Below are 23,653 nucleotides of genomic sequence, written 5' to 3'. Positions count from 1 at the left end.
CACTTGTCTGAGCTTTAAGAACTCTTTCTACCCTATTTGTATACACTTGTAATGACATTTAAACAAGGCTTTCAAAAAGGTGATGCTCAAACTATAGAACTTTGCTGGCATCTCAGATTTGTTCTGAGAAGGCTTAATCATAGTATACCCAGTTTGAAGACCCTTCTCTGATTCACCAACACGAAATGAGCACAGTTCAACATCCTGTGCCTAAACTACAAAGGACTAGATGACCACAACCCAGGTTCCAGACCAGGCTTTCCAACCATAGAAGCTTGGCGAAGATTCACTTACTATCTGACATACCAGATTCAGGAAACGTTGCCTTCATACCTGAGGCTCAACATTTTGGAAGTGGCTCAGAGTGGGTGACAACTCCTAAAGATATGCAAGGGCCAGAGCCCTCTCCACTTCCTAGGGGCCTATGGTGCAGAGGCTTAGAAACCCTTAACCATCACCTTTCCCATACCGATCGGACATCGAAGCTTGTCCTATTCATAAACTACCGCTCACAAATACCACTGAGCGTCAAAGCTTCAGAATCTTGTGCTGCCAGGTGAGGTTGTAGAGAATCATAAACTCACCATGGACTGGTCCACTAACCTACCTGTACTGCTTCTTGCTTTCCTGTTCCCCAGACAGGTACTCAGACTGCTTTGCACATCATGTAGCATGTTACAAATATGCTAAATAAATTGGCAGCACACTGCAAAAAAGTTTTACTTCTTGATACCTTGTCTTCAAAAAACATGTAACAGATTTTTCGCTACATAGCCATATTGGCTTTGAATACCTAATATGTTGTTAATGTGTCTAAAACCTAGTTCCCTGTTATTCTATTATTTATACATAAGATTTCTTTATGTATAAATAAGATTGCACTTTGGATAATAGTAAACAAGGAGCATTCAGCAATAAATACAGCAGGTAGCAGCATCACTGTACAGACATATCTAACCTCCTTTTTTTTAGCGTATTGCCAGGAGTGAACAACAGTTTTGTCTATCTACATTTCCCACACCATCACAGCCCCAGCACCTTGGTCTCTTGTCTTACCTTCCTCTTGACTACCTCAGCATCTGCTGCCAACCGTATGACTATATGCTTGGTCCAATGTTTCATAAAAACGTGATTTCAGATTTTTCCACTTCAAGGTAATCCTCATCCTATCCAGTGGCAGCACTAGACCCCCACACTGCTGGCAATACATTTTTACCCTTGTTTGGATATGATCCCCAGCAAGCAAACACACGCAGGTGCCTTGGTTATTAGCAGCTTTGTTGGGGTTTCCACCACTACCACTACTCATTTCTAATAGGACATTCATTCACATGCAAAGTGAAAGATATAGCAAGTTTCAGACTGGGGCAAAAAATAGTGCTGGCATTGTGGCTAGATTCATAAATCACAATATGCAATTTTCTTTATGATAAACTATACCGAGTAGTGCCTATAAACATTTATTAACCAATAATAGGGTTAGAAACATGCCTCTCTATCCCTAGGAGGGGTTTCCATGTCTCTAAGGAAACTAAGGAATATGTTGGGATGTCAAAAAAAAATTCTGTCACCTTTGTGTCGCAAAGCCCTACTTCTGTCCCTAACACTAATTATCTAAATTAAGTGTGTGTAGAGTTGGTTTCTTCCAAAGTAAAGTGTTCATGATAACTCTTGCCAACAGAAATGTTCTACAAGGTGAAAGTCCCATTCCCCTGGATTCCTTATGGTTCTACTTTCCTTTTCTTTGAGTCCTAAAGACCCTGTTTCTTCTGAGGTCTCTTATTCTTATGATTCCATGTCATTTTACTGACGCCTGTTTTTACGACGGGTGTTTTGCCACGGGAGTTTTTCCGAAAAATGTCATCTCATTTTTTTAAATGTATTTTTGGGGGGAGTTCCCCCCCACCAAACCCCCCTTCATTTAACTATTTGTTTTATTTCCCACCCCAGCCCTTTATTTGCCCCCCACCCCAAACCTTTTGATGGAGTTTTTCAGAAAAACCCCTGCAGCAGAACACCCGTTGTAAAAACGGGTGTCAATAAAAGGACGCTATATCATTATTATATGGGTGCAGGTCCCAGACTCTTAGTGTGCTGTCACAATAGCTTGGTTTACTCTCCTGCTAAGCATATGCTCCCTTCTGCACTTTGCTGTCTTCCCTTAGGGTCTCAGACCCTCTCATTTTCTTGTCTTCACATAGGTGTGCGTCCCAGACTTGCACTGGATTGGTGCAATAGCTTGGTTTACTCTCCTGCCAAGTGTATGTGCCCTTCTGCACTCTTTCTACTTCTCCCGGGGTCCCAGACCCTCTCACTCTCTTTTTCTTGTTGCTCCCCAACACCTCCCGGACTTTCAGCACCTTCAGCTCTGCCAGCTTACCTGTTTCTCTGGTGCGCATCTTACATGCAACAATGCTTCCTTCTGTGGCTCTGGGAGCGTTTGGTTGCTTGCTTCGGTCAGTGTCAGCCCCGCCAAACAGTTTCTCTTTGGTTTCTCTTTGGCGGCCACTACGCCAACCCTTCTACCTTTGCCGGGACAGGGCTTCACTTACTGCTAGCTTCCCAGGCTTCGGAACGCCCCGATGGGTTTGTTTGGGAAGCGTACAAAGGAGGTCCTCCTCCTCTGTCTTCCTCGGTCGAGGATTGCTTTCTCCATCTTACTTTCCCTATACGTTTTTGTATTTCTCTAGGCCAATCAAATACAGTGAAAGACTAGACTTTCGTTCCAGTTCTCTGGAGTAATCCTCATACTCCTGTTTCTCTTCTTCATCACAGTAGTAATGGTAGAGCTACACAGCAAGCATTTGGTCTTTCCAGGGTTATTAGTCAAGTCTATCATATTAAGTGGTTTACCCTTAGAATGACAGATATTAACATTGCCTAGAGAAAGTGAGGGAGAACTTGATTTGGGTAATGATGGAGGGTCTACTAAGGCGGGCGAATACTGCACTCTCTGAGAATGGTCATCCCTAATCCCATAGCGGCTTCCTCTTCTATGTGATGCCCCCTCATGCACTAATCCCAGGGGGACTATTGTACTGCGGCCATCCAATGAGAAAGGTTTCCTCCTAGGGGAGAAGGGACGACATCCTCAGATTCGTCAAATCTTGTATAGCGCCTTTCTCCCACTACTTGTTGCCTTGCTGCATGTGGTTTGGTAAGAATAAATGGGGGGGCATTAGTTGGTAGGTCAGAGAGACAGATGAAAATCCTGCAGCATTTATGGATCCAGGTCTGAAGTAACCAGTTCCTGAATGCCAATCTGTTTCTTCAGGTTTGGCAGAGAAACTTGTGAGTAGGTTATCCATAGGGAAGAACCCATGATCTGATAAACTACATTGCTTTGGATATGGTTAGCTGCTGATGTGACAGAGGGTGATAAGGCTAATGAAGCAAGCTTATTCATGGTTTAGTTAGTGTTGAATTGCAAATGGGGGGGTGGGGGGTGGGTGTTGCGGACAGGTCTAATATCACTAGCTCACATTGCCAATGTCAGTTTTTCTCCCCCCCCCCCTCTCTCTCATGGATACATTGTATTTCTTGGGGCACCGAGTAAGCAAATTGTGAGATGGCAGATGAGGGAAAGGGGCCATCTGGTAACTACTACAAGCTACATGTACATGCTGAGGTTTATGGGAGGCTAGAACCTTTGGCACAGAAAAAGGGCTGTTTGAAATTTGAGGGCTGCAGTCCCTCATTTCACCTTCCATAGAATGCTGGTTGGCAGGGTGAGATGATGCCTCAAACCTCACTCTAGCATGCTCAGGTGCTATGCCCAGTGGCCTCCTGGGAATTTTGCTGCAGACCTGGTTTGCAAAGGGCAAGAAGGCATTTGTCAAGTGTTCGTCTGGCGTTTGTGGCAGGGGCCAGAATCCCTGCTTGTTCCTACTAGTGGCCTACCCTGCTGTCTTCCACAAGCTCCAGACTCATCTCACATGAGTCACAAGACATTCCCCTTGCCCCCGATGTCCACAACCCACCAGGTTTTGAGGCGGCTCCAGGACATCGGTATCAGAGTGATACTGTGACCAAGCAGGGGGTTGCTTGCATTGAAACATGGAGCCAAAAAGTTGCACGGTGGAGTGGGGTGTCGTAGAAAGTGCAGCACCTTGATCTAACGGGGGTGCAGTGGTTGAAGGATGTAGAAAAGCAGCATACTTGTAATGACAGAAAATGATGGAACCAGGGCAAAAAAGCCATGGTTTATTCATCCAGATTTTAAGGGCTGCCCTTCCCAGGGTTGGGAGGCGGTATCAGGGATTTGGATATATTTGGATATGCACAGGGTGCAAGCTATTCCCCATAAGATGTCTCCCAGTGCTTCAGATAAGATTTAGAAGTGGGAGTATTTTACTCCCTATTTTTAAAAATTGGGAGTAAAATGTTTTTAGGGAGTAAAAATGTAAGTCCAATTCCCTATGGGAGTATTTTATTAGTGAGTTAAAATATGTTTTAACTGGGAAACTGAACTGTTTTTGTAATAATTATTTCTTTGCACCTAGTTATTCATGCACATTAAAAGATACATGTTTACTTCTTCCGATCAGGCAGTAATAATAGTAATTTCTTGCAAGACATACAATTGAGCTGGTTTCTCTGCTGTCTACAGCCAGGCCATGTACAGTGCAGGACGTGTGATTTAGCTTCTGTTGTCTAATGTCTGATCATAGATGGTTTAGGACCTGCAATTTAAGGGGATAGCACTGCTGGCTATAGCCTGACCATGTGCAGGGCATGTGATATGAGGGATAGCTCTGTTATCTACAGCCAGACTGTGGAAGGTGCACCAAGTACGATTTAGGGGGATAGTTATGTTATCTAAATTCTGACCAAGTAAGGCGCAGTATATGTAATTTAGGAGATACCTTCTGAGGACTAAAGCATTTCCATGTACATTGCATATGTGGTACAAGCGTCCTTCTGCCACTATTGATGGCCTTGCTGGGCATGGCTCGGGTTTTGGGGAGGCATTTGAAAGCACTCTAGTTATAACTACTGCACAGTCATTAAAGTGGCCCATATTGGGCCAGAAACGTAATCCATACTGCCTAACCAGCCCTTTGGTCTAACCAGTCTAACCCTAAAGAACGCATCTGTGATATGATTCACCCAACTCTGAATTAATCTTGTGTAGCTGTATGGAGAGATGGACATTCTAGGCATTATATTATGCTGAGTCAACATGAATTATGCTTTACTCGACACGTGTTTAACCTCTGGTTATATTTTGGCCTAATCATGTTGTTGAAGCATGTCCATGTCCTCTGCCCATACCAACATAAATCTGATTTGTGGTGCAGACACACATCTACCGTGCCTTTGCACAATGTGGATATTGGTTTGCTCCCGACTGCACAATTCCGCATTGAACAAGCACCACGGCGGTTCCTACACTGTAGTCATTTCTCATGCCCTGCTATGCCATCAGTTCGGCATGTATAACGAATTGACATTTCAGTTTATCCTACTTACTGGACCATTTAAAAAGTAGTGCACTTTACCATCCCCATTTCTATGTTCTCTGCAGGCCTTTGTTTGTTTACCACCACTCTCAGTGGGGTAGCTCATGTCCCTACCTATATTTCATTTTGGGACTATAGCGCACAGCCAGTTTAAGTCTTGTAACAAGATGTAAGCATAATGTCAGTACTACTCCAGATTGCTGTATATAACCTAGCATCCGCTCACCCTTCTGCGGTATTTGCTTTATCTTTAGAGCATGTACCTCATATCTTTCAATAATCATGTGTCCAAGTTGTTATCTTGTTTACTCTATAAAACAGTGTATTGCGGTTTGCGATTGCAATCAAAGAAAATACAGCTATTAACCCGAAAGTAGGTCACACCAAGGACAGGGTGATTACTGAACTATGCACTGTTAACATGTCTTTGAGCTGAATGTCTAATTTTAAAAATTACATTAACCTGGATTTACCCTATGTAGTACTTACTATGTAGCCTATACAAAACTATACCATGCAATCCCAAATCATAATTGGGTGCTATTTTAAAAACAAGTAGTATTTTATTATTATTAAAATCTGTATTTCAGTTAAGCCTTAAAAGAATAAATATTACTAAATATCAAAAAACGGTTTCCATATTGTTTAAACCTTAATGGCACAGAAATATAAAATTAGTTCAAAACTCAAGAATCTGAATTCATATACTCCATTCATATCTTTCAGGCCCTCCCGAGAAAGTTCAATATTGCATTTGGGCTCATTTCGTCGTCGTAGTAATTAACCAAGTTGCATCCTTAGCAATTCTTAAATATTAAAACGTAAAACAAAAGTGGTTTTAAAAATTGTCGTCTTGGGATATCATATAGCGAGCAAATACATATGAAATGTCAGGTATCTTCTACATGTGTTTCACACTTCAAACAATTGCCAGACTGCCCATTGTTCCAAGAGGGTTTGTATTTCTGTAATGATAAAATACCCAACCTTAATTTAGCCATTAGAGACTTCAAAATTTTGTGGCATGGGATGGCCGACTAGTTCTCAATTGTACTATCACGTTTGCATTCAAGGTATTGAGCAAAAAGTTTCTTATTTGAAAATATAATACTTATCTCTTTAAAAAAAACGTTGTTCACAGGATTCCTTAGCAAAGATTTATCGGGATCTGAAGCTTCAAGGACTACTCGATATGAGTGCTAAATTCATTTTGTTCAACATCTTTTTCTTATAGGAAAAGCAAGGGAGACCCAAGCCTTCTTGATGATTTAAGACAAGTGGTATTTAAATATCATGTTTTACTGTTTTCATCATAGTCATAATGAGACCTAATAGATTTGTTGATGTATCACTGATTATCTCTGTAACTTTTCTTTATTGGGTATTTTAAAAGAAAAGGTCACTCCAGAAATTTGACCTAGTCAATCAAAACTGCCAGAGTTGGTTGTGCAGAAACTAATAATTATCGTTCAAATGAGCTCGAAGTGTACATGAAAGAAATTCTACTGTGTTTTTTGCAAACTATAATTGTGGTAAACCTGAAAGGAGTAAATTGTGTTCCTGCATTTTAATATTTGGTTATATTGTTCTTGATTTAGAAAATCACAAAACTTCAAAAACAAAATACCGAACTCCTTGAACAGAAACGGCTGCTGGATACCAAGCTTCAAGATAAAACCCAGGAAATGAAAGGTATTGCAAACATGGCCTACAACATCTTACGTATTGAATCTTATTTTAAAAGTACATTTAAAAATGTTGGCTAATTGATCATGATGTTAAGTGCTATCTGCACTCAATACTTATCTCTGTAGATGTTTATTTTTTTAAAACAACCAATTTTAAATGGCAGTAGGTAATTTAGTCCCCTTTCCTCCATACTATTGGGATGTTCCATTGAACGGAGGATGGGTCGTAGCGTGTTGCTAGGCAGCAAAAGATAAGGGTTTTCCTTGTAAAAGCTCATCATCCATGAAAAGGAGCACCTATGAGGGCCTTGAAATTGGGGCATTTGAACACTTGCTGCACTAGCCAACCTCCCAGTGTCGGCACTTGTGGCTGAAGTTATTATCCTACCGTCCTCTATAAAGGAACCTAGAAGATAAATCCTACAACCAGAGTAGAGAAATGTATAGAAATGTCCAATCAAAACAAAACCCCTTATGACTTCAAGGGTCTTCGTTTCGCTGAGGCCCACAGTGAGAATATGAAGCGGTACAGTAAATAGAAATGTCTAGAGACTGAACGTCAGGAGTCAAAGAATCGTAAGTGCAAAAGGATTTAGTGGAAGAAGAATAGATTATTCTTAAAGATGCCCTAATGAATGCTTGAACAACTGTGATGAATCCTGCAAGTCATCACTGATCCCCAGCCTAAAGTCTCCTGCCATGTGGCCAGGGTAAGGCAGCCACTACCTGATCTCAACCCTGCGGGTGGTATCAGGGGGGAGAATCACACAGGAAGAGACGGCTATTAGAGGGAATTGGTGACTGCTGGGAGGGACGCAGTATTCATCTTCTTCTGAGGATGAGTCATATTATTCCCAGATACCTAATGGCATGTTATTAGTGTACAAGTCCCTCCCATATAACTATTCAAAGAACATGTTATGGAAAACCATATAGACAAAATAATGTTTGTGCGTCAGAAGTTCACAAATTAAATATGAAAACCTTGAATTTTTATAATTCTGCATTGAGTAGAAGGTCTCATTCTAATGTTAAGTCACAAACTCTGTTCACAACCTCCCCACTTTACTCTAAGAACTCTCAGTATGTAAAACAGTCAAAACTAACCAAGTACGAAAGGTCCCCTACCATTATAGACTTCAGTACCGATAATGCTCATGGTATTGGGGCAAAGATGGGCTCAGAGGCAGTGAGGATTCAGAATGCTGTTTACCAAAAGTTGCAGTCTAATTGTCCAGACCAAGGCCCCTGGGCGGGACATTTAAATCCCAAAATGAGACACAGCTGAAAGAAGCAGATGAGGAAGCAGATGGAGAAAGAAGTGTGGACGGCGTAGCTGAAGCAGAGGTTGTGAGAGGAGAAGAAACTTCTCCAGAGAGAACGCCAGCTGATGACGTTGCAGAATGTGAAGGCAAGCATCATTGCAGAGGAAGCGCAGCGGAAAGCGGCAAGTGGAGAAGGAACCCAGCTGATGAGGAGACATGCTCCCAATTCAGCATACAGTGTGTCGGTGAGAAAGAAGCTGCAGAAGATTGCCAGAGCTGGCAGAGCTCCAGTTAACAGATGCACAGCTCACCGAAGGTACGTGGAAGAAGGAGAGAGAGCGGGTAGGACACCAGAAGTCCACCGCTACAGCTGACCACAAGAAGGAGCTGCCGAAGAAAGCCAGTGAGTTGGCCAGACGCAAATGCTGACCCTGGGTAGCTCCACATAAAAAGATGGTTACAACCTCCAAATTTTGAATACCAAAATATTACTGAATAAAGCTTAAAAAAAAATATATATTAATGAAACAAAGCACAAGTGGCATCTTTTTGAATACCGAAAGAATTAACGAAACAACAGAATTGGCAAGAACGTAAGTTCCCTCATAGGGGGAAAGCTTATAACCAGCGTTACCAACAGCCAAGAGGCTGTGAGAAACCCACAATAAAACAACAAAGGCATAAATCCCTTTTTAGGTGAAGTACATTGGGGAAAGCTTATATCCCGCATTGCCAACAGCCAAGAGACTGTGCAACAATACAGAGGCGACAAGGGCACAACTCTGCCTTTTTGAGATATCAACTGGGGGAAATTTGTAATGTAAACTGCCAATAGTCACAACGATGTCAAGAAATATTTAAGAAACACTTTGAGAATAGTTCTGCTATATCAAGTTCTCAGTTTGGGGAAAACTGGAACACATATTACCAAGAGTCAATAGACTATAAAAAAAAGTCAGTTATTGTTCAGCCTTCCTCCCAAGAGACATTGGTGTGGATAATCTTGGAATCAATATTGCCACCAATCTTGATTGTAGTTGTTGGAGTTTTCATCCTGGCAGGTGAGTATACCAGGAAAGAATATAGTTTGAAGAAGTATGTTCATAGTAAAACAGTGTATTGGGAAGACCTGTGTTGAATCAAAGAACCTATTAACCTTTTCATGTGTTTGACAAACTGTGGCATCACCAAAAATAGTTGCTGTGCTATCCTGACAAAAGTAGTTTATTCTAAGACATTTTCAAGAGAACAATTGCTTTGGTTTAGAACTTGTGTTATGAAAGGAAGACATTTACCGTTCCAAGAAGGATACTGTGGAAAATACCAATTGTTTTAAAGTTTGGAACAAACATTTGTGGAAAAGTTCTTTGCTGTGTCAAGGGGAAAGACACCTTGGATGGAAGATACTTTTTGTGTTACCTTAAACAGAACCTTGTTGAGTCAAAACTGTGCTCAAAGTACTTCTGAATTGATCCAGATGAAAGGAGCCCAACCCTGGTCACAAGGAGTTCTTTCAAAAACCTTTAAGTTTAAATTGATAAATTGTTTTGCTGAACTACATCTTGCCCTACATTACCTGTGTAGTGTGGTTGTGTGTATTAGTGTGCGGGTCAGAGACTTTTGGAGCACTAGGTCATTTTTCTTTAGATTTCATTTGCTAGGTTGGGACCGCCTTGTTAGGATAGGGAAAGATCGGTGTTTATCTCACCCTTTTTCATTTAATAAATGACAAACCATGACAAAATGTTACCTTTGTGTCACACAATGCAATGGAGTCCAGAGTCCACACATATAGCTTTCCACAATGGCTTGGTGCAAATGTTGGACCATGGGACAAATTACACATAGGGCTTTGTCACAAGGGGAGACATTACCTAGCAGTAATCTTCTTTCTATTGATTTCTTTTCTGCAGATTCCTCATCAGATAGATATCCTTCCAGCATCAGCTGCTTGGAAACTTGTTTCGACAAGGGGGTAGTACAACATGATATCAACCGTCGACGCGGCTCTGGACATAACATCAACCTTATATATATATATTTCTGAGGCTTGTGGAATCTGCTTAGATCACATGCTGTGCATAGGCCGACATCTAGTGGAAGCTGCGGAGTATTAGTTTGTTTTTCGAAACTCGAAAGTGGGCGTCGACATAGGGCGTGCCAGTAATACTATCCCTAGTGTGACGTCCACTGTACCCAAGATTCCTCAAGCGTCTAGGATCCTCAGATTGTTTTTTTCCGCCATACTGGTCGGAAGCATTTTGCGGAGTCCCCTGGCCTTAGCCATACTTTTGCTAAAATATTAATTTATTTACATCCTTCCCCATCCCAACGTCGAACTTCGACATTCGATGCCGGCTGGAGAAGAAATCGACCGTCGGCTGCTGCACGACGGATTTGGGCCTTGGAAGGCCTCTGGCCTCGGCCCTGCAAGTAGGGAGAGTGGGGGGTTGGACATACTCTACACTCTTGGTATATAGGTACACCTTATACGTTTCCTACACTTAACAGCCCGCTGCCTCAAGGTGCGTATGGAGGGTACCCCTTTTCAATTCTGCCCCAAGTGCAATCGCAAATACCCTTGGGTCGACAGGCATGCCACGTGCAATCTCTGCTTGCCGAGGGACCACCCCGAAGCGAACTGCAGAGCATGTAGTAGGTTTAAACCTAAGACACTTAAGGACCGTTCGACGACGCGTTGGGCCCACCACACCAGGCAGGCGGCCATGGCAGCGGAGGGCGCCTTCAGCGACGGCAGCGACGCCGTACTTTCGGACGGCGAGGGCATTACTGCGTCGAAAGACAGCCGAGCGCAGGTCCCCGACCTCGGAAGGTCGTCCAGCAGTGCGGCGATGACCCCCGGTGACGCAAGCGCTTCACACACCACACACAGAAACACATAAAGTCCAACCGTGTCTCGACGACGTCGAGTTCTCGGAAAGAGGCACAAACAGAACGGTCCGATTCGGTGTCCTCTGGGCGTTCTCGATCGAGATCGCCGCATGACTGCAGGCAATCATCCACTCTTGCCAAGAGTGCCTCGCTCCCTAGGCTAACAGAAGTTCGATCGTCGGAGGACGAAGACGACTTCCACCCCCAGGCTGCGCTCCAGGAGTCGGAGCCCGCAGACAAGATCAGCGCGGCCCCACGCTCGAAGGACAGGGACTCTACCCCCGATCCTCGACGGCAGGCGTCGAAAACCTCCGGAGCCACAAAAGGACAGGGAAAACACTTTTCCACTCACGGGAGGGGGGAAAACAGCAGAAGAAGCAGCCTTTGCACTCTTCCACACCTGTAAAACACACCACTCCCCCTAAACAGACAGACAAGTCCAGGTCTGCTGATATGTCTAAAACCAGCAAATCTACTCAAGATAAATCTCCGAGACTTGCTGAGAGAGTCATTCCCAGTTCCAAAAAATGGTCGAGTGAAGACATAGATAGGGTCATGTCAAGGATGTCTTCTTTGGCTGACTTTTACGATAAAAATCCAGACCATTTCCTTTCGTATGATCCACAAGGGGCGACACCCTCAGGCTCTAACGATCCTATCCCCCCAAGTAAGAAGCCCCGGTTTGAGACACCAATGAGGTCTACAGACCCCTTCGAGGTACAACCATACTCACGACCATACTCACTGTATCAAGGGGAGGCTTCCTTTGGTGAGGACCAAGAATTTGGCATGGTAGAAGAGCAAACCGGGATGGGCTACTATGGGGATGATGAGGACCAAGAAGAGGAAGAGGAAGACCCTGAAACCTACAGAGTAGATTCTCTGGTAGAAAACAAAGCCCCGGTTACCGACTCCCCTGTCGATAACCAACCCCTCCTAAACGAGGTTCTCGCACGTGCAGCAGAACATTTCCATATTGACACCCACGGTGTCCAGGAGGAGAGGGACTTCGCCGAGGAGTTAGTGGGAGAAAGGAGGCCTGTTGCCCAGAACATCCCTATCCTTAAGTCCATTCAGCGTAGAAAAGAAGCGTCCCTGGTGAACCCGAACCTCACCAGAGCAGTCAATCCCAGGGTTGAAAAACTTTTCAGGGCAGCCCAGTCTGACCCTCTCTATATAAGAGGACATCTGAAGCCAGACTCCCTAGTTGTCACTAACACTCGTAAGAGGGCTGGAACACCCTTGTCATCGTCCGAAGCTCCTCCAGACAAAGAGAGCAAAAAACTATATGGTTTCGGCAGGAAAGTAGCCTCAACGTCCGCCTATCAGGCAAGGATTGCAAACTCCACCACCCTGTTGGCCAGCTACAACTGCCACCAGTGGGAAGAAGTCGCGGCACTCATAGCCTCTGCTCCGGAACCTTTAAAGGGCCAGTTAGCTCGGATTTCCGCAGAGGGTAGAGCCGTGTCTGGTTGCATTTTGAAAGCAACCTTTGACGCCGCGGACAACGCAGGCAGATTGATAGCAGATGGCACTGTGATCAAGAGACATGCGTGGTTACGGCAGTCTGGTTTTAAGGCAGAAACCCAGGCATCATTGTTGGACAAACCGATGGAAGCCGATCTGTTGTTTGGTAAGGCGGTCGAGGACGCACTGAAGAATGCCAAGGACGAATACGAGACACTCAAGTCCCTTGGCTAGTTAACCAATAAACCCCCTAACCAGAGAGGGAATAGTAATTTTCGTTGCCCACGCGGCCAAAATTCCCAGAGAGGATCTAACTATTCCCAGGGGCAGGGTACACAGTGGAACAACAGCCAACAGTCTACCCAGGGTTACGGCAGGGGTAATAGGAGAGGTTGTGGTAAAGGCAGAGGCAGCCCCAGCAAAGGAGGCAGCACGCCTCCACCAAAGCAGTGACGCTCAGTTCAGGGTCCCTTCTCACGCAACCCCAGTGGGGGGACGCATTTCCAACTTCACCCAGGCTTGGGAAGGGATCGCATCAGACAGATGGGTGCTATCTACAGTATCCACAGGGTACTGTATAGAACTACTGCAGCGTCCCCGGAACCATCCTCCACGACAAAAAGTACACTCTTTAGAACTTCAGAAGATTCTCCTCGAGGAGATCGCCATTCTGCTAGAAAAGGACGCAATAGAACTCGTCCCGGGACACCAGGTAAACAAGGGTATTTATTCAACTTACTTCCTTGTGCCAAAAATAAGATTTGACAATGCACCCAGTATTGGACTTACGGCCTGCCAACAAGTATGTCAAGCCCCAAAAGTTTCGTATGACTACGCTACAAGAGGTAATCCCCCTCCTAAAAAGGGGGATTACATGGCAACCTTGGATATGAAAGATGCCTATTTTCATATTTCCATGTTCCCAGCGCACAGAAGGTACTTGCGCTTCAAGGTGGACAGTCGGCACTACCAATTCAAGGTACTGCCCTTCGGGATAGCTTTGGCACCAAGGGTATTCACCAAGGTACTGGCGGTGGCGGCTGCACACCTACGCAGGGAGGGGTCATGCTGAGAACCTGGTGTCTGCAGAAGCTGCTGAACCCCCGACAATCCACCCAAAATGTGGCACTCTGAGCTGACATAAATATAACTGCTCAGTTTATCTCACTTTCAGGGGAAACAGGGAAGGGACAAAGAAACAAACACCAGGCTGGAAGCTATCAACTCGCTGGTTCTTCACCTGTAGTTAAAACATAAACATGCAATATACCTCATTACTCATGGGTTACTATACTAACCTTAAAATCTAAATCCTTAACCAAAATAGTTTAAAAACCATACCTGGTTCTTCTCTTCAGAATGCCCAGAGAAGTGAAAAGCAGGCAAGACTTCCTTACTTGTGGACCAGAATCTTATAGATAATTCAGCCTTCTCAGTAGGTCCATAAATGTAATTTAACTTTGTAGATAGTCTGCTCAAATCTAAGATTCTTGAACAAGGTCTTCAAGTAAGATTTATGAAGTTCTTTTAAGTTCTTGCATTTGTTTTTAATATTTTCTTTGTAGAGAGTCTTTTTCTCAGGAACGAATTTAACTTGCGATGGAATCTTCACGTGGAAAGCCAGAAACCGCGGGAAGAAAAAATCACGCGCTTTTTCTCCAAATCGCGGGAAATACGTACACGCGTTAACAATCAAGTTCGCGGGAAAAAAACGCACTCGCGCTAAAGTCCAAGACGCGATAAAAATTATACGCGCTGTCCTCCAAATTGCGGGAAATACGCACACCCGCTGACGATTCAATTCGCGGGTAAAACGCACTCGCGCTAAAGTCCAAGACGCAATAAAAATTACACGCGCTTTCCTCCAAATCGTGGGAAATACGCACACGCGCTGACGATTCAATTCGCGGGTAAAACGCACTCGCGCTAAAGTCCAAGACGCAATAAAAATTACACGCGCTTTCCTCCAAGTCGCGGGAAATACGCACACGCGCTGACGATTCAATTCGCGGGTAAAACGCACTCGCGCTAATGTCCAACTCACAAATAAATACGTACACGCGCAAAATACACACGCGCTTATTTTATCACGCAGAAAAAACCTTTGCGTAAACGAACAGTAAACGCGAGTCCAAAATACACGCTCGCGCTTCACTCTCACGTGCAGAGACACACGCGCGGGCGAAAAGTAACAGACAAAAAACTCACGCGCTAGTTTGATTTGACACGTAGCGATAAAAACAAACGTACACGCTTCAATCTTTTTAGATACAGATTTGATTTCAATCCCTTAGATAAATATAACCTTTTTACAAAGTTCAACAAAACTGGAAAATCACTTATCTTGTGAATAAGACTTGAAAACTTCTTTTCTCAGAAAAAATGGAAGTTTCTGACCCCTGTCCTGTGTCTCCACCAAACTCCAAACACGACTCCTGATATACTTTCAGATCTTCCGCTCTACTGCTAGAAACTTGTCAGCCTTGACAAAGTTAAGCAGGAGCAACAAGGCACACGACCTCTCAGCTGGGCAAGGACGACAGTTTAGAATGTTCATTGTCCTCCCTATAAACAATCTCCAGCCAATCAGAATTTAGACTGAGAACCTCCATCTTGGCTTGGGGCAATCTCCATACACTGCAATGAAGGTTAAGGGCAAAATTGGCTGTTTAAAAATATAACCCATAATAACTTCCTAAAACCTTTCTATACTAAATATGTGTCTCCCCTGACCCAATGTAAATGAGTATATGATACTGTATGTAAAGAATATGTCACTTGAACCTGACAGTACCTGACAAGAGGCAATCCCGGTGTACCCTTTTCTGGACGACTGGCTCATAACGGGGGAAACCCCAGTAATTTGCAGGACAAACATTCAAAGGACTATCGACCTCCACCACGAATTAGGCTTCTCAATCAAATAGAAAAAGTCAAGCTTGGTGCCAAGCACCTCCAAACAGTTCCTAGGAGCAATCCTAGATACTCAAGAGGGGTTGACCGTTCCTTCAGAGGAAAGAATTCGGAATATACTACTGCAAATTCGCAATATCAGTCCGGTCACCAAATAACGGTACGCAAAGCAATGCGTTTACTGGGCATGATGGCGTCATGTATTTACCTGGTCCCCCACGCGGGCCTGGGCTTGCGTCCCATGCAGGAATGGTTGGTGAAACAGTGGTCTCAGGCAAGTGGTCAGTGGGACGATCTAGTGGTTGTTTCGCCAACACTAGTACAAAGCCTTCACTGGTGGACAAGAGACAATCTTGCACAGGGAAAACCCTTTTACGATCCCGAAGTACAGGCAGTAGTCACTACCGATGCATGTCTGACGGGGTGGGGAGCTCACCATCTCCACCAGACAGCCCAGGGTATCTGGTCTCCCTCAGTGGCCAAGAACCACATCAACCTGTTAGAGCTTCTGGCAGTATTCAGAGCGCTTCAAGCGTTCGAGCCCCACCTACTAAACCTGTCAGTGCAAATCCGGACGGACAGCACAACAGCCATGTTCTACCTGAACAAGCAAGGAGGGACTCGTTCGCCAAATCTGTCCAAGCTTGCCCAGAAAATCTGGATATGGGCACTCAGACGAAACATCTTCCTGTCATCACAACATGTTCCAGGGGAGCTCAATTCCCTAGCGGATGCTCTGAGCAGAGACTCCCTCCCAGAGGAACACGAATGGGTTCTACACAGAGAGGTCGTAGAAGATATCTTCTCTCAGTGGGGTTTCCCCACTATAGAGTTATTCGCCACAAGCGAAAACAGACAATGCCCAGGATTTGCATCCAGGTTCCCCCAACCAGACTCCCAGGGGAACGCCCTGTGGATGAACTGGTCAGGGATGTTTACGTACGCTTTTCCACCAACTCCTCTCATCAGGCAGGTGGTGAACAAGATGAACAGAGAGTCGATGACGCTCGTCCTAGTTGCTCCCATGTGGGCAAAACAACCGTGGTTCCCACACCTACGCAGGATGGCGGTGTGCGAGCCCATCAAACTTCCAGCCTGGTACAACCTACTGTCCCAGCACCAAGGTCAAACAGTGCATCAGCAACCCAACTCAATTAACCTGCAGCATGGCTCCTGAGGTCATAGAGTTTGGACATCTCAATTTACCACAGAGGTGTATGGACATCCTAAAGGAATCTAGGAAACCAAACACAAGGCACTGTTACTTTGACAAGTGGAAGAGATTCCTTATCTGGTGCCAGAGTAGACAAATCAACCCAGTTGATTGCACTCCTTCCACTATTGTTACATACATGCTCCACCTGCTAGACGCAGGATTGGTTTTTAACTCACTGAAAGTACACCTGGCAGCCCTGTCGGCATACACCACTTCCCATAACAAGGTCTCATGGTGGAAAGTACCAGTAGTTAAAGCCTTCATGGAAGGAGTAAAGAGACTTCACCCTCCTATTTCAAACCCACCACCAGGGTGGGACCTTAATGTGGTGCTATCTAAGCTCATGGGACCCCCTTTCGAGCCCATGCATAAAAGCAGTCTCAAACACCTGACTTATAAAACGGCCTTCTTAGTAGCTATTACTTCTATAAGAAGGGTCAGTGAAATTCAGGCTCTGTCAGTGCAGGATCCCTGCTTTACGGTCCATAAAGACAAACTGGTTTTACGCACACACCCTAGGTTCTCACCTAAGTTTATATCTAAATTCCTCGTAAACCAGTCCATCGAGCTTCCGGCTTTCTTCCAGGACCCTCAAAGCTCGGCTGAGGTGAAACTACAAACCCTAGATGTGCGTAGGGCGGTCCTCTTCTATGTAAATAAGACCAGACCGCTAAGAAAAACAGATCAACTGTTTGTCTCCGTAGCTAAAGGCAGGGAGGGGGATCGCGTCTCTAAAGGTGCCATCTCGAAGTGGATTATTAACTGTATCCAGCTGTGTTACTCACTCTCTGAAAGAACTCTGCCTTTCACGCCAAGAGCCCACTCTACTAGAGGCATTGGGGCCACTCTGGCTTTCATTGCAAATGTACCCCTTGACACCATTTGCAAAGCAGCTACTTGGAGCTCTATTCACACTTTTACTCAGCATTACTGCATTGACACCCATTCCAAGGCAGATACACAAGTGGGACAAGCGGTTCTAAGACATTTATTTGCTCATGACCCTTCTCACATCCCACCTCCTTCTTCAGGTACTGCTCGCTAATCTATGCACAGCATCTGATCTAAGGAGATTCCACAAGCCTCAGAAGGGATACATTACTCACCGTAATCGTATTTCTGATGCTTGTATCTGCTTAGATTCACATGCAACCCACCCTTCCTCCGCTCTGAGAGAAGGCGCATGGTTGCTTGTAGTCTTACCTTTCTATCTATCTGCTTGGATTATCTGTACTCACGCTACTCCTCATGCTACCTCATGTCAGAAAAAATACAACCTGAGGATCCTAGACGGGTGAGGGATCTTGGGTACAGTGGACGTCACACTATGGATAGTATTACTGGCACACCCTGTGTCGACGCCCATTTTCGAGTTTCGAAAAACAAACTGTAATACTCCGCAGCTTCCACTAGATGTCGGCCTATGCACAGCATGTGAATCTAAGCAGATACAAGCATCAGAAATACGATTACGGTGAGTAATGTATCCCATATATATATATATATATATATATATATATATATGTGTGTGTGTGTTATGTCACTATGCCCTTGTGCCTCAGTTCCCTACCTTCCCTCCCGGAGCTCAGCAGCTGCATAGGAAGAATCCATAGGATTCAGCTTCAAGACAGACAAAAAATGTTTTTTTTTGTGGAGAACAGAACCGTTCTGGAAGCAGCTGACTGATAGTACGTATACAGTGAGGCGTCAAACTGTGCCTAACACCTAATCATCATGCCTCGTCCCATTAGAAGAGGACAACCAGATACCACTTTTATAGCGGGCCGGATGGGAGGGTGATGAGGAATCTGGGGGAGAAGAATCCATAGAAATAACATTACTGGCAAGTAATTTCTCCTTCAATGAATTGCATTCTCCAGCAGATTCCTCATTAGATAGACTTCCCTAAGCAGTACAGAGTGCAGAGGCAGGATGAAAGCCCTCAGACAAGGGCGTGCCACATGTAAGCAGTAATGCTTGGTAAATGTGTGGGGCGACAACACGTCACTGCTCAAAATATTCCCTTCAATGGCACACCCATCTTTAATGTGGATGATGCTGCCACATCCCTGGTGGAATGTGCTCTGATGCCTGGTGGCAGAGCTTAACCTGCTCTCTGTTAACACTCAGCGATGCAGAGAGTTATCCAGCAGGAGATTGTCTGTTTGGGCACAACCAGAACCTTCCCAGATAGAGAGAAAGCCACTAAGAGTTGGTAGTTACGCCTAAATTCTGCTGTTCTAGCCACATAAAAACTGAGTGCCCTCTTAGGGTCTAGCCTGTGTAGCCTCTCCTCATTCCTAGAGGGATGTGGAGGCAGGTTTAAAATGGGCAAATTAATGCTCTGGGATATGTGGAATTCAGAAACCACTTTTGGCAGAAATTTAAGAAGCATCTTGAGCGAATACTTCTCCTTGAAAAAACATAGGAAAGGTGGCTTGAATATAGAGCCTGAAGCTTACACATCTTGCTGACGTGATGGCCACCATGAAATCCATACTCAGGGTAAGCAGTCTGAAAGGGCATGAATGCATGGGCTAAAACGCATCTGCCATCAAAAATGTCAAAACCAAGTTCAGGTCCCAGTCCGGAACCAGAAACGGAGTAGGCACACAATCTATTTACAGGGCCTTTCAGATTTTTCATAATTACCGGGATCACGAAGAAGGATCGTTGATCCCGAGATCTTTTGAACACAAAGCTGCCAATTAACCCTTGACTGTGCTTATCTGAAGGTGTGGCGAGACCAGTGAAAGAAGGAACTCTATCACTGTAGTGGTAGCACAAGCGATAGGGTCTATCCTGCGTTCCCTACACCATGCCTCAAATCTTCTCTACCTGTACACGTACAAAGATCTCATAGCGGGTCTGCGTGCAGCAAGTAGCACCTCAAGTACCTCTTCTGAGAGCTCCCAGTCATCATACCTCATTCTCTTAAGAGCCACACATGTAGGTTCAGGTATCCCAGGTTCGTGTGAAGCACCCAACCATCTATCTGGGATAGGAGGCCTGGCCGTCGAGGCAACCGGAGAGGTGGGAAGATGGTCAAGTCCAGGAGTTCTGAGTACTATGTTCTCATCGCCCAATCCGGGGCAATCAATATTATGGTGGCTCGAAACCTCCCCAACCTCCTGAGAACCCATGGGATGACAGGCATCAGAGGGAACACAGAGTGGTGGTCGAAGACCCACTCCACTATGAACACGTCCCTTAGTGCACCCTTCGCTGGGAATTCCCTGAAGCAAAACTGTCTGCGCTTTACGTTGTGCCTTGTGGCAGACAGATCCACTGTCGGTGTACCCCACTGAGCAAAGATCTCTTCAAGAACTTCCTGGCACACTTCCCACTCGCGTGAGACCATGCTCTTACTGCTCAGAGCATCCTCCAGCCATTCTCTGCTACTGCTAGATGGGCAGCTGAGATCCGGTTGTCCAGCAACTAGAACCATAGCTGCAGAGTGTCCCTGCATAGGGGAAGATACCGAACACCCCCTGTTGAGGTAGTGAATGGACTCTGTGCTGTCCATCAGAATGAGGACATGCATTCCTTTGAGGGAGAGAGCAAAAGCCATCAGGGCCAACCTAATCGCCCCCAACTCCAGCCTGTTGATATGCCACCAGCATTTAATTGGCGACCAAAGGCCACTCACCTGCAAGCCCCCACAGTGAGTGCCCCAACCCTTCAAGGATGCATATGTGACCACCTGGGCTTGGGGTCATAGAGGTCAAAAGGGTTCCCCCGTGATCATGTTCTCTCTGCTGGCCCACCAAGAGAGGTGACTGATCACCGACCTCGACACCTTTAGAATTTCCTTCATGAAATAGAATTACTGGATCCCTCAGCAGCCTCTACGGAGATTGCATTTGCCGTCTGGCTTCTGGCACCAGAAAAATGCAGGAAGCCATGAGACCTAAGAGGCGGAGGAAGGAAGCCGCTGATAGACAGTTGTGGCTCTGGAACAACTCGACCATTTGCCTGACACTGGTGACACTTCCTTCGGGGGGAAAGCTTCCCCCACCTGTGTATGTAGGACTAGTCAGATGAATTGGAGCTTCTGTGTTGGCATGACGTGGGACTTCTGGAAATTTTGGGGGAAGCTCACCCTGTGAGACCTTCTTCGTATCAACCAGTCGTCCAGGTATGGGAATACATAAACACCAGATCTCCTAAGGTGCGCTGCCACCACTGCCATCAGCTTGGTGAAATCCCTGGGCACTAAGGCTAAGGCAAAGGGGAGCACCTTGACTTGATAATGAGTGTCCCCAATGATGAATCTCAGGAATTGCCTGCTACTCCGATGAAATGGCACATGAAAATAAGCATTCTGACAGTCCAGCGACACCAACCAGTCCTGCAGTTGCAGAGCCTGTATAATTTCTTTCAACGTCTCCATCCTAAACTTGTCTTTCCTCAGGAACTTGTTCAAGGCCCTAAGGTCCAGGGTGTGAAGCAATCCTCCCCCCTTCTTGTGTACCCGAAAGTAGCAAGAGTGATAGCTTGAGCCTCTCTGCTCAGGTGGCACCTCTTCCACAGCACCCTTCAATAAAAGGCTCTCAGTTCCTCCAGGAGCTCCTGTTCCGGTTGTTGTTTGAGGTGACGGGGTCTGTCTGTAGGTTTTCTTACGAATGGTAGACAGTACTCCCATTTGACGATCTGCAAGCCCCAAGCATTAGAGGTTACCTCCTTCCACCTGACCCAGCGCTCAGAAATTCTCCTTCCAACTGGAGAAACATGTGGGGCCAACTCAAATCATCTTAGTGGGCGCCATCTGAACTTCTCCATGGATTCAACCACCTTTAGAGCCGAACAGGTGCAAGCTGTCAAAAGCCATGTTCAAAAGCTTGGCTTGGACATTCGGTGAGAATCCTGAGCTGTGAAGGTAGGCTGACCTCCTCAACACAGTGGATATCCCCATTGCACAGCCTTCGCAGTCTGCAGTATCCAGGCTCGACTGCAGTGCTTGGCATGCCACCTCCTTGCCATTGTCAATGATCTGCAGGAAACAGTCCCTCATCTCACCAGCCAAAATGTGTCCAGGCGCTTTCGCAATGAAGTCTCCACAGTCTGTGAGAGCGCTAAGTGACTGTGCATGGCGCATTGACTGCCTTTCAGGGCCATGCCCTTTGAAGCAAAGATCTTTTTGGTCAGGGCATCCATCTTCTGTCACAGGTTTCCCCTTTTCTCACAGGTTTTCTCTGTTTTGCAGACTCCTTTGTCGGGGTTTTCTTTCGAGCAGTTCGGGTCTTGTACAAGCCCGCTCGGCCGTCTTCGGATTCCAGGATTCGTTCAGCTTCTTCGTGCGGGATCTAGGAAACTCCAGGAAGCTTGGAATGGAGGCAGCACACGGAGGCGGTCTGCGCGGAACGTGGAAGAGACAGGATCAAGGAAGGTAGTAGGAAAGGAGAAGGAGGAAGGTCCGGGAACAAGGAAGTAACACAGTTCAGGAGAACGAACTACGGAGCACGTCAGGCCACAGCTATCGGTAGCGTTGAGACGCGCGGAACCGCAGGGGAGTGGCTAATTTATAGAACGTGCTGCATAGGGCTTAAAGGTCAATAGACCGCGTTCCGTGTATACAGCCATGTTGGATGTACTACAGCGAGTAACCCCCGACGTGCCAGGGACCAGGAAGACCAGAAGGGGCGTGATCGATGGATCATGACAGCATGTCCCCCTCTAAAACCCGTTCTACCGGGTTTACCTGGATGTATTCAATGGAACCTTCTGAGCAATCTGGGGGAGTTTAAATTCGAGACTGGTTCCCAGGTACGTTCACTGGGTGGATAGCCCTTCCATTCCACCAGGTATTGAAGTCGGCCTCGTCTATATCGGGAGTCACAAATACGAGAAACTTCATATTCCAGCTGGTCATAGACAATCACAGGACTAGGTCCGGGTGGTTTGGATGAATGGCTTCAACAGAGATTTGTGAAAAACTGGATGTATCTTCTTCCAGGAGTCCGGAAGTTGGAGTCGAAAGGCCAGAGGATTAATGACTTCTTTTATAGAGAAGGGCCCATAATACCGGGGAGCCAACTTATTCGGTCTGAGATGTCGGGGTAGAAGTTTCGAGGATAGCCATACTTTATCCCCAATAGAGTAAGAAGGTCCTGGCCTTCTCTTTGAATCTCCATAGTGCTTGGTTTAGATTTGCGCACTTTCAAGATGTTCCTTTGCGTCTTTCTGTACATTGATGAGTGTTTCGATCCAGGAATCGACAGTTGGCACAGGTGTTGGGTGTGGAAGAACAGAAGGTAAGACCGAAGGGTGGAATCCTTGGCTGCAGAAAAAAGGGCTGGTCTTAACAGCCGAATGATCCGAATTATTGTAGGCAAATTCAGCCACTGGTATTAAAAGTGACCAATCATCCTGGACTTTGGTAGAGAAGCAACGAAGATATTGTTAAAGGGTTTGATTCACTCGTTCTGTGATACCATTGGTTTGGGGATGATATCCCAAGGAAAGAACTCATTGGATCCCTAATATCCTGCAGAGGTGTTTCCAAAACTGAGATATATACTGTAGTCCTCTGTCCAATATGATCTTGGAAGGAAGTCCATGCAGTCGGAAGGTGTGTTCCAGGAAAATACCAGCAAGTTCTGATGAGGATGGTAATTTATACAGAGGAGTAAAGTGAGCCATATGAGTGAATAGGTCAGTGGTTACCATGATAGTGGTATAACCTCTGGAAAGCAGCAATTCCACAATGAAGTCTGTAGCTATGATTTCCCAAGGTCTTGTTGGTGGAGT

The 23,653-nt window shown here is 45.5% G+C and overlaps 1 protein-coding gene and 1 long non-coding RNA gene across 4 annotated transcripts in view; one reads left to right on the top strand and one right to left on the bottom strand.

Annotated features, from left to right (window-relative positions):
- MYO5C (myosin VC) overlaps positions 1-23,653 on the top strand; it is a 1,282,854-nt gene that overhangs the window by 734,880 nt on the left and 524,321 nt on the right. For all 3 annotated transcript variants that reach the window (XM_069624842.1, XM_069624843.1, XM_069624844.1), the window contains one exon: positions 7,061-7,154. In XM_069624842.1, coding sequence (XP_069480943.1) covers positions 7,061-7,154 — 94 coding nt within the window. The remainder of the gene's footprint in view (positions 1-7,060; positions 7,155-23,653) is intronic.
- Positions 1-23,653, bottom strand: part of LOC138504386 (uncharacterized) — a 150,775-nt gene that overhangs the window by 43,400 nt on the left and 83,722 nt on the right. The window lies entirely within an intron of this gene.

The sequence above is a fragment of the Ambystoma mexicanum genome, chromosome 11 (genome assembly GCF_040938575.1).
Source record: "Ambystoma mexicanum isolate Mex_15411 chromosome 11, UKY_AmexF1_1, whole genome shotgun sequence".
NCBI classification, from domain to species: Eukaryota; Metazoa; Chordata; class Amphibia; order Caudata; family Ambystomatidae; genus Ambystoma; species Ambystoma mexicanum.
This window is presented reverse-complemented; position numbering and strand designations above follow the sequence as displayed.